The following is a 20,960-nucleotide window of genomic DNA, read 5'->3' on the forward strand; positions in this document are numbered from 1 at the left end:
GACAGGTTCGAACAGGGCAGAAACAAGACTTGACTGGCGTAGCAGTAATAAGACGACTAATTACGCAACATTTCATCAAAGAGAATACAGGTGGCACTTCAGTTTAAGACTAAACATTTTCATTTATTGCCAGTGAAGCCGGTGAAGCATGTTTCTCAGAAAGAAATTTTGCGGGAACAACCTCTCAGTTATTATGAGTGAGTGGGTATTTTGATTTTTGGAAGTTGCAGGTGTTCATGTTGTTTGATCACAGAGAAACACTTGGTCCATTATGCTGCAATTCTTAATAAAACGAGATGGAGATGTTCCATGCCACATCCTTTTTTTTTTTTTTTTTTTTCATGTTTGCTAAAGAGCATTTCATCACGGCGTTTGGCAGCGTGTGCCTGGCACGTACTGTGACGTAACTTTATACCCACTTGCATGATGAAAGTCGAAATTCTTCATTTACATTGGAGTCGCTACAGCCCTCCACTTTTTAGTGAGAATGCACCGCTTATCAGCAAATGGAAATACACTCCTACCTTAAGGATACATTCAGATGTATGTTGGCCTGCTAATGTTATATTGTAACCATTTCACTGTGTATTGCTTGACCATCAATTGACCATCATTTATTGATTGAATCTCATGAGTTCCTTTGCTTATCAGTATTTAAAAACGATTATATTCAGGGCATGTCCATGCACTAGCATCACTTTGAAAGTTTGAAAAAAAAAAAAATCATTGAAAAAAATATTGGTACAAGACATCACAAAATCCTGTTCCCTAAACATTTTGTAACATCATAAAACGTCACTTGTTGTCTGTCAAACTGCTTAGCTGCTACAACATTTTAGATCTTTAGATGTTACAACTCCAGTTTTTTTTTTCCTTTAGCATTTTTAGTCATCATGTGATCAGATTCTGACATCTGCTAGTCAAAGAGCTTTGAAAATTGTGCAGAAAAAGTTTGGTGGTTCAGGATTACAACAGGTTGGCAGTTTGCATATTTACAGAATTGTAATGTATATTTGTGTTGGTTTGCCTTGGTACTTTTTTCCCCATGGAATTGTATTCCCGTTTCCCATTTGTCTGACATGTTGTCCTTGTCTTGAAAATGGCAAGTAATCACTGTATATTGTTGCATGACTAATTTCCCTCTCCCGTCTGCCGCGGAACCTTGGACAAACACCATCACCTCACCATCATCTGGAGACATTACAATACTCACAGTACTTTTTAGCTCTCTCCTTTCCAAAAATGCAAATTCAAAGCAGCACAGCATGTCTGTTATGACTAAAACAATGACACATTCAGTTTTGTGTACGGTTATACATAGCGGTCTGTCCCAGATTCATTTTTAAAGAGTTTGTTTGACTTCTCTCACAGATGTGTTGTTTGTTTGTTTGTCACACAGCTATGAGTCAGGGCACTGTATACTGGCAAAATGGCCTTTTTATGAGTATGGATAAGAAAGTTTGTTTACTTTTGAGTTTGTTATGTGTGAAGGGAAAAAGAGAGTTGCCTTAGAGCCTGATTATCTTCAGAACTCCATTCTGACAAAATAGACAAGTGGTCCCTGCAAACATGTACCTTGTGATTGTTTCTCCATTTAGACAGGAGCTGTGAGACTTCACGGCTTAGTGTAGAATGCTTTTTGGAACAGTCATGATAAGACATTTTCCCTGCCCTTTAAGACTTTTTTGGCCTTTCCTTACTAGTTTCAAATGTACAACACACAATTTGTGTTTTTATCTAGCTCTGTGTTTTTTTTAGTAAAATTTGAAATGAAAATGAGATCTGTTCAACACATCATACACATTAAAGCAACATCAATGACTCAATTAAAGCTTTCCAACCTTGGCTTTGACAACCTTCTTTTTTATAAAGAAACAGGGACAATGACTAATATAAAACATCAAGCTTTATTCATACTCTGTGAGTGTTAATGTAATCTAATCTTCTTGAGTACTATAAGGAAATTGTCATCATCGTTTTGGCAAGATTGATCTTGTCTCGGGGGGATGTTGAATGAAATAGTGGCAGAGGTAATCATTTAAGTTGATTTATCGAAGGGTAAATTAGCATAGAGGTTCTTCAGCTGTGTACCGTGATTAAGATTTATTTATTTATTTATTTATTTATTTACTCACTTACACCAAATGCTCTCTGATAGTTGTTCATGTTAAAAATGGTGTTCTTCATAGTAAGAAGGCAACAGTGTAACCTGACATACTGACTCGATTTAGCTGGTCTGTCCAATATGATTTCACTAGTGAATACTGATAACAGTCATGTCTGAGTATCTCTTGTTCTGAGCAAATAAAGATAATCGGTGATATTAAGTTTACATTTTATGAGAAAGGGATTAACAATGAACAGGCATGGTTCACAAAAGGTATTATGCTGATGAATTTGTTTATATGAACGACAGTGTAAAGATTTCTGTGAAAAGGCTTAACAGAGTTTAGAGTTAAATAGAGTTCAAAGTCACAAGAGAGCAAAACACATTCAATTCGACTGACTGGCTGAATCAGCCAAATTTGCCTTTACAATGAATATGTCGTATGAAGGTCATTGTTTGCAGTGCATTGTCGATGGGAGTGTTTGCCATTGGGGTGCACTTACACCCTTTTGTGGCCTATCTTTTTAAGTCAGTCTAGTGCCATGTAAAGTACACTGCTGTTTCCATACAGACACTGATGTAACAGTATATGTTTGTGTTGAAGATCCACAGTTATGTGCACAGAAAACATTTCTTAAATCAATTGATCTTGCTCTTCTAAAGTTTCACTGTGGAGGACTCATCAGCCTGACTGTAAACAAGAGGCATGGATGAAGGCGCAGTTTGTGTAGAGTTGTTGAACAGGGAGACAGAGTTTAATAATTCATTGCCTGCTACAGTGTAACCATATTCATTTCCTGGTGTGACGTACTGGGAAAAACCACCTGTGGAAATGGGGGGTGGGGGGGGGGGGCTCTCATTCCTTTTTAAAACCCTGTATGCTTAAGCAGTAAGTCTGAGTAAGCAGTCCTTTGCTCATCGGAGAAAGAGGGGAAAAACACTCCTCAGATGTCACCAGTGTCCTCTACAGGGAAATCAAATGCTAGTAGGCAAGGCAGACGTGCCCAGACAGTTCCACAGGTCTCCTGCTCATGTAGGGCTCAGCCAGGTATCATAGGCTATTTTTCAAAGTGATCTCAGTGATAAATATGGAATCCATTTCTAAAAGGAGAACCATTAAGAGAACAAGTTTATCTTAAGTGATGCTCCCCAACACATACCCCAAACTCTATATTTTAACAGTTTATGTTTCTGAAGAGGGGGGGAAACAATTTTGCAAGATGAGGGAGCATCCTTAACGACCACATTATGTTCTTAGCAGTGCTGGAAATGATTACCAGAGTAGTTCATTATTCAGTCAGGCTGGGGGGAATGGGGCAGAGGAAAAAAAAAAAAAAAAGAAGCCCTAGCCATTTAGTGGTCAGAACGGGAGGGATTTTTTTTCCCTCCCTCATCAGTCTGTGAGGTAGTTCTGCAGTGTCAGCATTCGGCACACAAAAACAGAATTCAGTAAAAGCTCCCTCCACTCTTCCAGAGACTTTTTTTTTTCCCCAACAGCCTGCTCCCATCCCCCCTCGCGAACTGACATTCTAGAAGAAACATATGCTGCTAGACCCACTTCACAACAGCTTGTGCTGCCTGAATGGGAGCAGGCCTAGAGAGGAAGCGCTTGTCTGGAGATTGGGGGATGGGATGGGTTGGTTCTAAGACTGATGGGTGGGACTTACAGAACATCCACGAGAGTTCTGAGCTGGAACATGTTAAGATTCTAAGAAAGAACTGAATGATTGATGTGAGTGGTAATTATTACAGTTTGGAAATGCCGCTGGTTCTTTTTCTTTTTTTTGTTTTTTTTGTCTTTATTTAATAGCAACTTTCTTTCATTGCATCAGAGGTGAACAATGTGGCCAGATAATAACATCTCTAGGCATTGTAGTGATAACAATATTTACATCAGTGTTTACAAATTTTCTCTGTACTGTGTGGAAGGTGATGGTTTACGACTTAAAAGTGAACAGCTTCTTCCATCTGAGTTTTATAATTCCGGGCTAATGAAAACAGATAAGGTATAACAGGCAGCTAAAATGACACACATTATTTGTTTAAATAAAGTTCTTCATTGTATATGAACATGAACAAACATGCTCAATGCAAGTATGAAATTAGGCTTAAAATATATGCTATAGCCCTCACAGTTTATATACCCTGAAACCAGGCTGTCAGAGTCACACCATCTGAGGATTCACAAGAGTTCACAGCATTGGCATCTCAGTGCTATGTGTTATTTAAGATCCAAATCTGTAGTTCACTGCTGCTGTCTTTATAAATGTGACTAGATGACAAAGGTGTACGTGACTGCTGTTTTACTAAGGAAATGAAACTGAGACATCATTGATTTTAGCAGCAGGAGCGATTGTTGACGTGATGAACCTAAAACTTACGTGGCAACTCAATCGAAATTAAGCTACGCCAATGCATTTTATTACTATCCACCAAAATGTCAGTCAGCTAAATGAAAGTCTAAACGATAATTCTGTATTGATTTCTTTCTGTCAGTCTGTGTTGTTGATGTTGTTTATTTATTTTGCGATGTTTTAAACGAACAGTTTCAGGTTTTTGCTCATTTTATTTCCACACGGCTAAACAAAGATTTTGACGGAAAACATCAATTTTGTCCCCATGCTTTGCCTTGTTGATATTTAAAATTCCTTTGACAGTGCATGATTGACACATACTTTTAGTGTTTTTCAGTCTAGAAATGCCCCATCAGAATTGCACAATGCAATATCATACGTACAGTGTATCATTCAGCCTTGTGACTTGTCTCCATGTGAAACCTATGTGTTTTTTGTTTTTTTTTCATTTGTGTTTTAGGAGTGATTCTGATTTCACTTTGGAGAGTGGGGCTGAGTAGAGACACTGTTTTATGATCTTCCAACATAATTTTCATCCAGATTTAAGAGCACACACAGACAGCTGTGTGGAAATTGGCTTCCCTCATAAAGGGCTTTTACAGTTTAGAAAGTTTTCTAGTTTACAGGAGGCGCCAGGTGTTTTTTTGCAAATGTTTTTAGGTTATATTTTTCTGCCCTATGATCACAAACATCACAATACATTGCTATCAAGTCATTTGTGTAGTGCAGTTCCATTTATGTGCTCACTAAAAATACTAATGCTACCTGAGCATGCAGTTATTCTGTTATTTTGGAGAACATGAAACCAATCAACTCATGCACATATTTGATGCTAGATCAGTCTCAACGTTTTCATTTAAATTGCACTGCAATTTCTTAGCCATCAGTAACTACAAATCTAATGAGAGACCCCTGTTTTTTGTTTGTTTGTTAGCATAAGTCTTTTACCAGTTCTTTAAACATACTGGGTATATGAACCACATGTTAAGAGACTGCTAGATTTGTTTTGCTTCCCTCAAGTGTGTTTTAGAAGCACACACGAGCCTTGGAGGCAGATGTCTGTGCTGTGGAGAGTGACAACTGGTTTGTGTGTGTGTTTATTGTGATTTCTAGGTTTCACCCTAGTCTGCTCCAGGCTTTGGCTTGGAGGTCCCAACCGCCACCATTGATCCCAGCAGCTGGAGTGGCAGCGAGAGCCCTGCCGAAGACATTGAGAGGATGAGCGACTCGGCGGACAAGCCCATGGATAATGACGCCGAGGGGGTCTGGAGTCCTGACATCGAGCAGAGCTTCCAGGAAGCTCTGGCCATCTACCCTCCGTGTGGTCGCCGGAAGATCATTCTCTCAGACGAGGGCAAAATGTATGGTGAGTATGCATGTCGCTGCACTTTGTAAATTCTTTCGTGTGACACAAGGCAAGTTCATTTTGATTCTTTGTACATTAAACTCCATCCATATAGGTTGCGACGGCTGTCCTCATTCAGCTCCATTCATGGTAGTCATAATTCTTATTATTTGATAGATAGCTCAAGTAAACGGAGTACAGAAATTGCCTACCATGTGTAAATTGAACACCAGTGAATAGGGACATAAAAAATTTGCAGATATTAAGAATATAAAAGACTGCGTTTATGCTGTTCAATGTCTTTGAAGCGTGGATTGAAATAGAATCAAATTTATAGAAACTTATAAACAAATAGAAATTTCCCTTTAAAATAACATCTCTTAAGGTTCACTTTTTCCCTCTTAAATATCTCTGTACTGTGCACATGAAGAAAACTTCATGTAAGGCAGTAGATTCAACAGGGTGACTTCCAAAATGCAGTGTCCAAACTGGTCCCAGGGGTGACAGACTTTAAGAGTGAAACATTGGATCTGAGAGGTAAAGGCAGATGAATTGGGGGAATGTGAGAGAAAATGTGAATTAGTAATTGATCTCGGAGACTCGCAGGCCTTTCCGACGTCCCCGGCGACCTCCAGCTCTACACTCATTTCCCGCTCTCTGAGAAGTGGGAGTCTATAAGGAAAGCAGCATGAACTATTAGTCTGGAGCAGATGGTACTGCGGCTGCCACCAGCTGTGCCCCCCCCCCCCCCATCCCTCCCCCCTCCCCCATTCCTGGCTGGGTGATGTCATGGAAAGAGGGAATATTTTCTTTCTGCTGTGTTGGAGTCTCTCACAGCCTGTCAGTGTCAAGTGAAAGCAGAAGGCCCTCGGGGCGTTCATTTGCAGCTGTCATGTGACCCCTCTAGCCAAATGAAATGTAAAGTCTAGGAGTCATAGTGAAGCCTCTCAGCTGCCGTTACAAAGAGGTTTCAGACCACACGGTCCCCCTGGGCGCCCCCCCCCCACCCCCCCTCCCCAAACAAGGAGTGCCAGAGTAACTCTCTTGCACTCCCTCACTTAGGATTAAAGCATGACAAATGGGTTTGCCTAGCGAGTTTTAAATGATTAACGCCAAGTACAAGACTCACTGGTGCTCACTGATTTGACACCTTATGCTCTGTTACTATTGCTGATAGGAGGACCCCTTGTAAAAATGCATAAAATAGGACATTTCAGACAGTCCTTGAAAGCTATCCTTATTGCCTTATTTATGAACTAATTGTTTTTTTTATTTTTCTAGGAAGAAAAAACAACATATTTTGTATCATTGTCTGCTTTTTTTGTTTGGATATGCATACATGTAATTAATATCATGACAGAGTTGATTTTTAAATTGTAATATGGGTCTTTCTTCCACTGTCAGTGTTGAAAACCATCTTTAAGTTTCACTCAAGAGTAAGTAATGAAATAATGTGGACTTTTTAGAAGCCCTGAAGCTGAATCCTGAAAGTACTCTCTATGAACGAGCTAATTTAAGGAAACTTGCTAAGGCTTGTGATCCGATAGGACTGTTTAAAATGCCAGAAGTATTACCTCTGTGTTAAGCTGTTCAAGTGTTCATCCTCAGTGATATCTTGTGCTGTTTGTTGTCTATGTTGTTGGATTCATTGTGACTTGTCTGAGTGCATCAGGCCTGAGCAGAGGTCAGTAACGCCAGATGTGAAGGGTGTCTGGTTGCATGTTTACTCAACAGCTATGTCCACTGCAGCCATGGGGTAGCAGGACTTGTAAAGCCACCGAGAGTAGATTCAGATAGTGGGATATGGGTTATGCTGTTACTTAGATTTATGTTCTGATAAATTATGCAGGAGTATTTGTCCCATTTGTGAAGTGATATATTTGCAAGAGTTGTCTGGGAACATTTTTCAACCACTGGAAATATACTTCTTTAGGTGCTCCTCCTGCTCTGATGTAAAAGAATATATCCTTCCTCTTTGTTTGACAGTTCTACTTATTCTATAGATGAGAGCAGAGTTTTAAAAGAAACACCAAACGACACAGCTAAGGAAGCTCAGCAGAAAGCTGTTTTGTTGTGTCTAGGTGACAGAGGAGGTTGAGTGCCGATATTCATCAGTGAGAGAAAGGCTTTGAGAGGCAGGGTGTGGGTGGGGTTGATTTGGGGGTTTAGGGATTGGTGTGGTAGTCTTTCAGTGGAGAAACAAAGTTTGGCGGGACTGTGAGAGAGCTAAAGGCAGCAGATTGCAGCTCTTCTCTCTGGGAGCATGTTCTTTGTAGAGACACGGCTCGTTTTTCAGCCTTGCAGCTGTCACTGGGTCCTAGTGCCAAACCCATCACACTGTGAACTGTGACCCTCACATTCACTCAACCATTAACAAGGCCTGTCACAGTTGTGAAAACAAAAGCATGCATTTATTGAGGGAAAAACCTGTACATTTTTTCGAAGATCGTTAAATAGTATCTTACATGACTGCATCTTGACAAATAGTTCCTTTTTCTCACAAGAGGCATTTTGAAACACTCAAAATAAAATGTCTTTGAGTGTTGTTGATTATTTTTTGGACTCTTTTCCTGTAGGTTTCTTTTTCCTCTGTGAGCACATTTTCCTTACATTTCAAGAAAAACACAACTGACATAAGCTAATATGACAATACAATATACATAATTTCATACATTAGGTGAAACTTATGTGATACTTCAATGTCAAGTTCATGATTACTGGGTTTAGGGACATTCACCTTTTGTCAGATACCCACAGGCATTTGTGCAGTGTACACATATCCATCTGCTAGTTGAATTCCTTGTTTTGGGGATATCATCTCGTTTCTTAATATTTGGCTGCTTGCATTGAATTTATTAAGCAGGTTCAATGGGATTGTGGAAATAAGAGGAACTTAACAGTTTGGAGCTTCAGACTTGTAGGGTAATATGTAGAACAATATCATAGAACATTTTTTCATATTTGATCAGCCACTGTTCTTTTATACGTCATAGTGTGTGGCAGAATGACAGGAAAACATACATAGTGGGGGAAGTCCAAAAATATTTTAGGCCGCAACTATTAATTTAAACTTTGCTTATGTTTGCACAGCCACACAGTGCATAGGACCGAGCACCTGGTTAACTGCTGCTAATCATCTAGTATAAGGAAAACAATAACGGTCAGTGTCTGGATTACAGCTGGTGTTTAGTCATTGGAATATTCTAGGTTTGTGTTAAGTTAATATGAACATCTGAAGTTCCCTTTTAATGAGGATTTAGCAGATGATGACCATGAATGGCAGTGTTAACATCATTAGATCTCCGTTCAACATCCAGTTTGTTTTTCTTTAGGCTACAATAAAATGCATGAAACCTCAGTATAAACATGGTCGGAGTCAAAGCCAGAACTGGAACTCATAAGTGTCTTCCTCGTCCTGTGTTTGATTCATACAAACCTGTTGCACACGCCCGGAGATGCTGCAGCGAGCGTGTCTTCTTCAAAATATCTTTGTATCTGAGCACTGATTTTCATCAGTGTGATGTATTCTCCGACAAGCTTTCTCTGCAGAATGCCACTGAAACTGATGAGATATCCTTGTAGTTGTTCTCCATTCTGATGGAGCACAGTGATTGGCCTGCTATACACTATAATTATTTTTGTTCTTAGAAGTAGAAACTCTGATATTGGTTCTGTAATTGGGGACTGGTGACCTGTGCCATAATAGGGCGACAGACACACTTCTCATGGCATGTGTTGTGAGGGGCAGGAAGGCGCAGGTATTTTAGTGATAAGAGTCCAAGGGGACTGCACATGTGCGCTGTGCATAGCTTGCTGTGAGAGATGCCGTCCTGAGTGCCCTTAAGCCCTTTGTTCCCCTGGCTGAATGCAGCTAATTAGCAACAGTCACTATAGCAACTGCCTCTTGGTTCAAAACAATGTCTAATTTTTGTAGCTAAGCTTATCATGCTGTTTACCTGAGGGGCTTTCTGGTGCCCTGAGTTTTGCTGGTGCTGGCGCCATGCCCAACCTAAGACATTAAAAATGTTCTTCAAGTGAAAAACATCACAACACTCATATTGTAATGAGTGGAGCAAGAAAAAGAAGGAGAAGAAAGTGTCCAACACAAAGCAAAGACAGCATGCTTACATAATTCACCTGCTTTTCAAACCTCTTCTCAGGAAAGCTGGTATGATTAAATACCCTCAGGAGTGTGTTAGAGAACACATGACCAGATGTGAAATATGATAAGAAAATAACAGTGGCATTTTGAGTTCTGAGAAAATGCATTCATTTAGTGATATTGTGCCTTTAACTTGGTTTGAATAATGTATTACATAAAGATTTCTCATTGTTACAATCATAATCTTGTTTTTCTGAGCTCTCCTGTTCAGTAAAAATGTATGAGTATGTTATTTAAAATAATTTATTCTATTAATTATGAAGTCTGTCATTGAGACACGACCTTTGAACTGAGTTTGAACTGCTGCTCATTCCCCTGAAATAAGCATGTTTTGTCTTCAAAATATGAAATCAGTCATTCTGGAGGGAACATCCTTGTACTTAGAACGTACTATAGACATTGACCACAACAGAGTAATGTCTATAGTACTTTACTGTGTCTTGTGTCATACACTAGTTCAAATATTGCAATATGTTTTGGATAGTGCAGAGGAGATGGGATAGGCAACATGTCATAGAAAAGAAGCATCCATCAGGCTTTGTTTCAATTATGTAATTATCAATTATGATGAAACAACGAACAGAACTGGCAACCGTGCCTTGCCTTATGTTAACTCGTGGTTGGACACATTAGTTTAGGTCATGTCTACGGTCATTGTCTTTTGCCTTTTGATGAGGAGCCTTTGCCTCGTTAGAGAAATGTGGTGTGCTCTGTCATCTCGCCCGTGTCAGACTTGCACCTCAGATGGGTACTAAGTGGCACTTGGTTTGCAGGGATGCCATGGATCAGTTAGTCCTAATGAGCGAGCCTGGCCTCCCCTGTGGGGCTGCCAGTGTGCTCCTCCCAGACCTGCCTCAGCAGTGGCCTGCGTGCGCACAGACCGCCAGCACACCCGAGCCACCCGCTGAGCGGATAATGAGGAATTCTGGGATCCGCTCAGGCTCCTTGCGTTACCTGCATTTGCTCAGAATGGAGTCTGTAGAACTTCAGCCTCTCGCACACCTCCAGAATAATCTCCTCTTTGTTTGCACGCCTTTGTAGCTTTGAGGCACTGCTGTGATCTCACACACACAAAGAAGAATTTCCAATTACAGAATGACTTTTTTTCTTGCAAAAAGTAATTTATAAGTGTCACCTGACTTATTTTCTACAAAGTTGACTTAAGGTTGCTGAAAAGCAGGTGATATATTAGGCTTAGGACACAGTGTTGTGAACTGAGATTTAAACATCATGATCCTTTAAGCATCTTTTTCAGGTGGCAATATTCTATTCACACTGCATCACGGATACATTGTGAACCCAGTATTCTGGGAGAGGAACACCAAGAAATTCAGTAAATTGTAACTTTGGTTCTTTGTTTGACATTTGCAGGGTTTTTTCATTAAAGTAAAAAAAAAGAGAGAGAGAGAGAGGGAGAGGCCTGCTGCAAACTGTTTTGAAATTTCATCCATTGTGCCCTTTAAAATGGCTTCTGCCCCAGTCTGTGTGGGTGGTCACTATGATTTAAAATGTAGATGTGAAGTATTCCTTTTATTGTCTTATTCTGTGGGAGGGACTTTGTTTGACATTAAAAAATACTATAAACTATCCTGTAAACTTTGGCATTATCACTGACTTAAACAGATAGCTACTGTAGTTTACCTAAACCTGTGGAAAATTGCATTTATCTCTCTACTTTAAACAGTACTGCAAATTTCATGGAGTCTGTCTGAAGCTGCAGTTTTCTACCACTGATGGTAGCTTTTGGTGGTCCTCTTATATCCTTATATATCTTTCTGTTCCTTGAACAATAACTTTGTGAAATCGTGAAAATTTTCACTCAGCATAAAAGTAAATGTATCTGTTAAATGTTTAGGTTTTGTGTTTGTGAGCACATGTGTGTGTGCCTGTATATGTGTGTTTAAAGGTGACCTATAGTTTGCTTAATGTGACCCCTTTGTGTTAGGTGTGAACAGACCCTACATGTCACCACAGGTCTGGGATTCCTCTCTCCTACACGCAAAAGAAAGAGTGCTTCACGTTGTTTGGCCTATTCCACGCTTGGCCAATCAGGTTGAGCTATATGCCCCAGGTGCTTGTAGTTGCTATTTGTTGTCCACTCTGTGATATGATGGTATTGACAGCTTCTGCGACTGCTCGAAGAGGATGTTTTTAAGCTCTTAACAGGACAGAAGGCACTGTTTCCTGTTTTTGAGAGAGGTTTGAGTTTCACAATTTGGAACAAATCAAATAGTAAGTAAGTTGAATTAGCTTGATGTGATTTTTGATAGTGAACTCCAGAACAAGAGGAACGAATCCAGTTCATTTTGTCCCTCTGGGATTGTGACTAATGCTTTGTAGACTGTCTGAATTTCAGACTTTACGCAGGATCCACTCATCAGAAAGGAATGTAATCTCTCATTGCCTTATTAGAATGAGGGAACTCCGTGCACTTTAATCTTCACCCACTGACAGAACTCTTTAGTTGTCAAGTGAGCGAACATTCAGCAGTAGCCTTATTTGTTAATGTTATAGTCAAATAAAAAGCCCTAGATCCTAAAACAATAAAGACGTAATATTAAAGTGAAATGGTGAGGGATTTGTGCCACTTCGATGAACATATAAGTTTAAAAACACCAGTGTACCTAACCTCTCTAGCTATATGATTTATAAATCTTCCCTGTGAGTAATGTGTTCATGCGGGTGTAGTGTGACGGTGAGAGAGTGTTCCTCAGTGGCTCAGAGTTCGAAGAGACCGTCCTGAAGTGAAGCCAGCTCAACAAGCAGGGGGGCAGGACCTGGTGTCAGGTTGCATAACTCCAATTGGCTCCTTTTGTAAGAGCAAACTAGGGTGCTGTGGTCCAGTTAAAGTTATAGTAGCATCGTTGCCTTCATGCATTATGATTTAGCAATTGAACTCAATGACCCACTGTATTTTTTAAATTATTATGTCACTCTCAAATATGTGACTTTTTTTTTTTTGCTTGGTTTATCGCTTGTTGTTGGTGTTGTGTATCTTGGACACAGATATACCAGTTATGTTTTTTAGATAGTTTCCCATCTGTAGGTCATAAGATCAAACATTACGAAGGGATCTGGTTCTAGACCACATTACTGCTATGACACTGTCTGGTGTCTGGTTTCTCAGTGAACAGTTAAGCACAAGTGAATGATCATGTGCCAGAGTGTTTTCAGATCTGTAGAATGTGATATGTATATTGGAGAGGATTAAGATTTATTTAATATAACCTTGTCTGAGTTTTGTGTTGATCCACTATGCTTTTTGTTGCTTCAGTATGCTTCAATTTTATATGTTCAAAGTAAGTTAATGTATACGTATGTACAGGCAGATATAGAATTGGTCTACATACATTATAGGTATTTTATACACTTACCCACTTTTTTTGAATGAACAAAATACAATCTGCAGACCAGACTGGGAATTAGGAAGATGGATTCAGAGAGGAGGGGTGTGGAGGAGTAGGTCCAAGGTCTTCTTGTGAATTTTCAAGCCTCCACTGGCCTTACTTTCTCAACCACATATGGTGTCTCATTCACTCTCTCATACTACTTCATACATTTTATCTGTTTAATTGGGTTTCTGTTTATCGTTTTAGCAGAGCTCTGGCACATTTTGTGCCCGATTATACTTTTTGATGCATCAAACGCAGTCTTCTTTGGTTTTCATATGCTGGAGCCCATGTGATCTTATTTATATTGGAAAAATAGAACGCTTAACAAGAGCCCCGGGTTCTTAGACCATTCAGCCCAGTGTCGTCGTGCTGAAGGACAGAAGATGAGACAAAGAAATTCCCTCACAACTGAGAGGCATTATTCAGAGTTTGTCTGGAGAGTTGGACAGAGATAAAGATCTATTGCAAGAGACAAGAGGGGGGAAAAAAAAAGAAAGAACTATCAAGGTCATGAAGTTTGGCTTTTCATTTACACATACTGGTGACTGCTAACAAGTTTCTACTCTTGTTCAGATGTGGGATTGATCCTGAGAGATTGAAAATATTGATTTAACACTGTGTCCGACTGTGTTTGGGGAGGTGCTAGCCACTGGCGTGTTCACACATCAGTACGGCTTAGACTGGAGTTCCTCCAGGGACCCCTTATTACAGCCGTCCCCTTCCTGCATTACTCCAGCAGTTAGTCTGACTCTACACTCATTCATCTCATCCTGAGAGACACCCAGTAGCCCCACAGCCAGGTCTGCCTCAGCAGTAATGTATGTGATGATGTACTCACTGGCTCCTAATTGATAGAGTGATTCAGTGGAGGACTTGCAGCATTAATTGGTCCCCAGTGAACGTGTAGAGATCCTGAGAGGGAGCAGGCCCAGTCAGAGGCTGTCCTGAGAAAGAGTGGCGGTGGACAGTGAAGAAGAAGCAGAGCTGTAACTACAAGACGACAGCCCCCCTGAAACAACGTACCTGCCTGCCTGCCTGCCTCTGTGTGTGTGTGTGTGTGTGTGTGTGGGGGTGGGGGGGTGGGTAAGGATTTATGAGGGGTTGACTAATGTAATGCTCTGTCTCTCTGTCAAGGCCCAAGGTGGTGACCGGCACATTTCTGATGTTCGCTTGTCTTTTTAGAATATATGTCCTTCATTAATCCTCTCAGCTTCTCCTGACTCATGACATCAACTGCCCAATATGTTCTCTCATTATGAAAGCTTTTAAGCCTCTCAGGTCAGTCAGAGTTAACTATTGATTTCCTATTGTCTTGAAACATTAAGTTGATTTTTAAGGAGGTATTTAATACACTTAAAGACAGCATTACGAGAGATTAATTGATTAACAGTCTCGTCGCCCGCCTGAGCAAGAGTGATTGTGTGTTAGTCAGCCCTGAATGTGAACTGGCTGCAATATACTGCCCTTAAATCATAAAGATATCAACCTTTATAGCATGGAACTGTGGAAATTCATCAGAAGTGAGAAGTCATCCGTAGTGCAGAGTTTGGCAGGGCTTGTTAAGTTCTGCACTTTCTGTGGATGAAAGTGATGGTCTATTAACAGTGAATGCTTCTGTATCCTGGATACATACCCTGATATTACTCACTGTGGAACAACAGCGTATTGCATGACAGTGATTAAGTGGAGGATACTGTTGAAAGGCTTGATGTCTGAATGCAAAACATTAGTCGGTTTTGAAGGCTTCAGATCAGAATTTGTTCTGTGCTCTGCCCAGACCACAAATGTTAGCGTTATTATGGAGGCTGTTGCTCTTTGTAATCTACTGTGCATCAGAAGGAACATTGTTTTCTCTCCTCACCACTGTCAGTGCTGTGCTCTGTGTGCTTTGGAGGCTCCTTGTAAGATTTGATAAATAGATGGGTTAACCATTTCCACATTCTGCTATTTATATCTCTTTTTTTCTACTTGCAGATCTTGTGAATCTCCATTGCGTTTTAGGAAATTTTCAACGAAAAAAAAAAAAAGAATAGGAAATGAGTAAAAGGAATGGATTATTGTCAGCTTGTTAGCAGCCAGCAGAACTCAAATTCAGACAGTCTGTGTCTAAGTGCAGCAAAACAAGAATGTATAAATTTGACAGAAACATTAAACTTATTTATTTGTTGTTGTTGTTGTTGTTGTTGCTGTTGCTGTTGTTGTGCTGTTGTTGTTGTCATCTTGCTCTGTCACTGTGAATTGTGATGGGTTAATAACAGGAGAATAGAAGAAAGAAGTGAATACAGATGCATGCACACGTGTGTATGTGTTTGTATGTGCGCGTGCCTGCATGGGTGTGTGCGTGTGTTATTGTGAAACATTACTTTCCCAGCGGGAAGCAGATGGCAGGGGGGAATTGTCAGAGTGTCCCAGCCCTAGAGAGCCACACGCATTCATCAGGTCACGATGCAGAATGTATAGGCCTGAACTTTCAGCTTGTTAAAGCCAGGGGAGTGGGAGGCCAGAAAGCATTGTGACCTAAAAGAAAGGCTGGGAGTGTGCAGTGGTCACGGCTGCAAGGCATACTGACTTTGGCCTTGAAGTCTTTCTTAGGCCTCTGTGCTCCAAAGCCAGGGGCCCCACAAAAAGGGAAGTTAAGCCACCCATTATAGGCAGCTGGTTGGCTAGAGTCAGATGTTAGGATCAGCAGACGTTATCCTCTGTCTTTTTAAATGGATTTCAGTGGCAGAGTGCGCTGAGCTCTTGTTCCTCTGACCTTCATAATCACTGATGGGAGAATAGGTTTTCAGGCTCACCATTACCAACCTGCAATATGACTCATATTAAAGCTACTAATAACAGTGCTCCAAACGTTTTCAGATATTGTTAGTCATAGAATTGTAAAATAAATTAAAAAAATTTGAAAAAATCGAAAAAACTTTCAGAACTATATTGCTTAAATTAACACATTGCATTTGCAGAGAGTAATGGGTTGAAATGAATTTGGTATTGTCATGTTTTCCATTTTCTAAAATCATGTGAAACATCTTGGTCGTTGTCACCTGTTCAGCTTCCAAATCACAAGTCTCCCCTTTTGTTTTAGAAGTAAATGGGCTTTCCTCCTGCCAAGTGGTGTTTCTTAGAATTTTGTTGCTCCTATGTGGAAAAGCCTTCCTGCCCTCAGCCCCCCCCCCCTTCACCCCCAAACCCCAGCCAGGGACCCTCACAGTGAATGCCCCCATATTGTTGGTTTAGTCCATTGTGATGCTAATGGGAGCCCGAGACCCTTGAGTCATCTATCACGCTTGACAGGAAGGCAGGGATATTGTCTGAACCTGCTGTTCCACACTGAGGAAGGCTTCCAGTCCCCAGTGCTTTCAGTGGCAGGAAATGTGATGGAAAGGATTCCTGTTCCTGTGGTAGAATGCAAACAGTGACATAACTGAAAACATGCTACATAATGACTGTACTGCCTTTATTACCATGTACAAAAAAAAATCACTCATGTGAGGGCCAAGGGGAGGGCCTAAAGGATTTAGCAGAGTTAGATTCTTTCTACAAATTTTCCTCAGTCTGTGAACATGTAAAAGGTTACCCTTTTGTCGTTAGTCATTTAAACAGCTCAAGGTCTTAAATATTGGCTCACATAGTTGTTCAGTAGTTCTCCTACATTTCACAGGCATGTTGAGCTTTCATGTCACTAATTAAGGTTAAGCATGGGAAAAATTACAGTTGTGGTTCCTTTCTGCTGTGACAAGTGACGCTTAGAAAATTACAATCTAATGAGAATTAATGATAGATTTGGAAGCAGTACTCAGGCAAGACAGTGCTTCACGTGGCTTTTTTTTACAGCGACCTCTCAGATCCCAGTGGGGAGGGAAAGCTGAGAGGGGAAGCCACATGAAGTGGAGCTTTGCGTGTGTGAGCGCTGTGCTAGCTGACACCGGGCCAGGCCTCTGCTGACATCATGACCGTGCGCGGGACCAGATGTGAGTGTGGTTGGGCCTGTGTTAAACAAAAGTGCTGCTACAGGAAATGAGCCCTTTAAAAAAAAGTCTTACAGCCGAGCAATGTGTTATTACTAATCAAAGGATGTAACCAACGCTGTTAAAACGTTTAATATGCCATAAGCCAAACGAGCACTGTGTTTATCGGATAAGCCCGTGCTAAACTAGACTTCTCCCTTTCTGATGCTCAGATCTTCGCTTTGCTTTGACGTCCTGCCGGGGATGACGAGAAGACTTTTTATGCCTTGTCCCCAGGGTGTGGAATCAATGCCAATTTTATGCACCTTTTAAAATGATATAAGACACTCTCCTGTATCAATGATTCTTTCATTCCCGTACAGATCTGTGGTATTAGGGCAAGACTGAAAGTATGTCACAGTTGTAGACAGCACTGATAGTTGCAGCTCAGTCTAGTTTCTCCACATGTTGCTGCAGGCATGATACATGTATGAAGGCCTGTCTGCTTGCACATTGCCTGCTGCATCATTCATGGAGCTTGATAGATTGTTTGTCTCCATCCTTAAGAATGATTTCCCAGCGCTTAACTGGTAAATGAAATTATTGGATTTAATGTAAAGAGACAGAGCAAGAATTAAAAAAATGTGTTTTTACATTTTCCTTTGATTATCTCTAATGACCACTGTTAACATTTTGTCATCTATGTATGCAGTTGAACAGTGGGGCTTTTGAAAGAGACTTAAAAGCTATGGGAGTGCAAGACGCATTAATCATGATAACCAATTTATTTAAAAAAAAATATATAATGGTTATAGTCTGGACTGTTTGGATGCTTTTGACAACTCTGAGAAAAGGGGCTGTAAAACACAGAGGAAGCGCGCTCTGAAGAGGGGATTAAAAGCAGAGCAGTTGCATTAATGAAACTGCATCTCAATGAAAGGAGAGTGATAGAACATTGTCAGAAAGTGCCAGGGGAAAGTGAATGTGTTGTAAATCAGGCTGAGCTCTAGTGCAGCAGCAGGGGGTGGGGGTTAGTGGAGGAGTGAGTGGGCCAGCAGACGGAGCAGCTGTGTAAACCCCACCAGACCTGAAGGGGGGGGGGCAGGGAAGGGGGCATTTCTGCTAGGGCAGTCAACTGTTCTCTCACTTGTCCACACTTGCACCTGACACGCATAGGGGACATTTGAGGATCACCATTCTTTTGGAAAACCCTGCGATTTATCGTTTGACAGTGGTTAGGCCGCAAGCTGGATCAATGACTCGAAACCTCAGCTGCATTCAAACAGACTTTCTGTTTCTGCACGTAAGTGCAATATAAGCTTGACGGGCTGAGCCTGTTAGCTAGGGAGGGGTTTCTTGAAAGCCCCCCAGCAGAGACAAGGTGGGGGGTTGTCCCAGTGTCCTTAGGAGGAGGCGACGCCGAAGGCAGAGCTGCATTTCTAATTGAATGAGGAATCAACTGCTGAGGGCCAGTCCCAGGATGAGTGGAGCCACTGGCCCATTGTGGGACTGCTACAGTTTGAAGACCATTCATATGGCTCTGAACCTTTGGGGTCATTGAGATTCAAGGAAGCCTTTTCTTGCCAGGGGAGAGGAATACACACTCTCTTAGCTGCCCAGCACCATGTCTGTTCTCCAGGGGTCATCCTATAAATATCTTATCCTTTCCCTACTGCTTTGACTGACAACAGAAGAACTCCACCGAGAGTTAACATTCTAGTCCACCCCCTACCCCTGTGTCCTCTCCTACCCTACACACAGGACTGTTAAAATACTGGTCAACCTTAGAATAGTTTCCAAAAAGACCTGTCTTTGGTACACAGGAAGAAGTCTAATAGTGAAGGAGTACGTTCTTAAATGTGTTAGTTTTATCCATTTCTGTTTCTGCTGATATGCTATTCAGTAGAAATAAGTGTGAACTGCAAGTAAACTACAAGCAAAAGCAAATATGGGTTAACCTTCTCAGTCTGATTCTACTATGTGACTCCAGAGGGGAGATAACAGACACTGTCATCGGGCCAGTGGGATATGTACTCGATTCTGTATGGGTATTAATTTTATAACTATAGATAAGGCAGTTTTATCACCTGTTTTGTGCAGAGCAGGACCATGGTAAGTTAATGTGTTTATGTGGAAGACACAAGGTCTCATAACGCAACACGGATGTTGTTGTAAGTGCTTATGATTGGTTGTTAGTTCTGCTCTCCTGTTATGTTGAATTGTGAGCAATAAGGCACTGTCATAGCAAATGTTTTTTTGTGATCAGATTCTTCCCTGAACAAACTTAAGTTCTCAGTTAACCAAAAACCTGCATGGTCTCACACAATGAATACAGGACTTGAATTAACACCTTATTGTTAACTATGTAAATCATAGAAGTTTACTCTTCTTTAACTCAGACAACTGTAACAGTGTGGAAATTGTTTCCTGCCCCTGCTCTTAAAAAAAAAAAAAAAGAAAAGAAAAAAAAATCGGCCTGTGATGCCTGTCTCAAGAAATCTTAAATGGGAACTTCACAAATGTTCTGCCACGTGTTGTAGATCTGTTCTCTTTGCACCAGAATTAAACAGTAGTGCTGATTAGTTTATAAGACACAAAGTATTGCCCCTTCTAAACTTCATGGGGTGGGGGGGGGGGGGGGGGGGGGGGGGGGGGGGGGGGGGGGGGCTTGTGTCCCAGGGATTTGGAGCTTTGAATGCGGCCTGCCTCTCGTTTTGCCAGTGTTGTTTTGCACGGCAAACACAGGAAAGAAAGCACATTCGCCAAGTCCCGCTGAGCGGTTTTTTTTCAAGCTGGTGAAAAGAATGAATTATTCAGCAGTAAGCATGCTTACAGCTGGCCATTTGTGGGCTTTGATCTAGGAATCAGGCGTCTGCATGAATGCCCTTATTGTCATGTTATGTGTACACAGTGTGTGAATTATTGAAACTTGCAAGGCCCTGGCTTCATCTGGGAGAGATTACAGTGCAGGCATGCTGGGGTGACGGGTTGGAACTGAAAATCCCCAGATGCTCTTTATTTGTTCAGAGGTCACATGATCTCCTACTGTTGCTTTAACAAAACACTGCCTGGAAAGGTAACCCCCCCCCCCCCCCCCCCCCCGCCCCCACCCCACAATCCCAAAACGCTCACACCTCCAGGCAGACACACTCAGGCCACACCCTGAGGCTCTGGTTCTCTAACACCACCCACCTGTTTCGGGTGGGACATTTGTATGGAACGACAATGACTTGCTGCTTGTTCTCGCAACAGCCTGTTTGTATATGTAATGAGTATTGATTTTCACCTGAAAACAACAACCCAGGTCAATGTGTGTTACGGTTTCCATCGACTAGCCGTACTGATTAATGAAAGAGTGTAATTTTAGATTTAGTTGTCATGTCAGTTGTATGTACCCTGGCAGAGTACAGTAACCTGTTTTTGGCCTCATTGCAAATGACATGAAATTGTCCCCAGCAGTAAAAAGAGTGAATGTGTGTTTTTAACAGCTTTTCTATAATGTTTTTTTTTTATAAAAACAGACTGGAAGAGAAGGGAAGATGAAGGGGAGATAGAGGGAGAGGTTGTGTGTGTGTGTGTGTGTGCGTGTGTGTGTGAGAGTGAGATAGAGAGAGAGAGAGAGAGAGATTCCCTTTTACATGACAGGTGTGGCTAAT

At 41.2% G+C, this 20,960-nt stretch overlaps 1 protein-coding gene across 2 annotated transcripts in view; it reads left to right on the plus strand.

Moving 5' to 3' along the window:
- Positions 1-20,960, plus strand: part of tead1b (TEA domain family member 1b) — a 49,480-nt gene that overhangs the window by 12,057 nt on the left and 16,463 nt on the right. For both annotated transcript variants that reach the window (XM_030794038.1, XM_030794029.1), the window contains exon 3: positions 5,575-5,827. In XM_030794038.1, coding sequence (XP_030649898.1) covers positions 5,680-5,827 — 148 coding nt within the window. In that variant the 5' untranslated portion in view covers positions 5,575-5,679. The remainder of the gene's footprint in view (positions 1-5,574; positions 5,828-20,960) is intronic.

Source organism: Chanos chanos, chromosome 2 (assembly GCF_902362185.1).
Source record: "Chanos chanos chromosome 2, fChaCha1.1, whole genome shotgun sequence".
NCBI classification, from domain to species: Eukaryota; Metazoa; Chordata; class Actinopteri; order Gonorynchiformes; family Chanidae; genus Chanos; species Chanos chanos.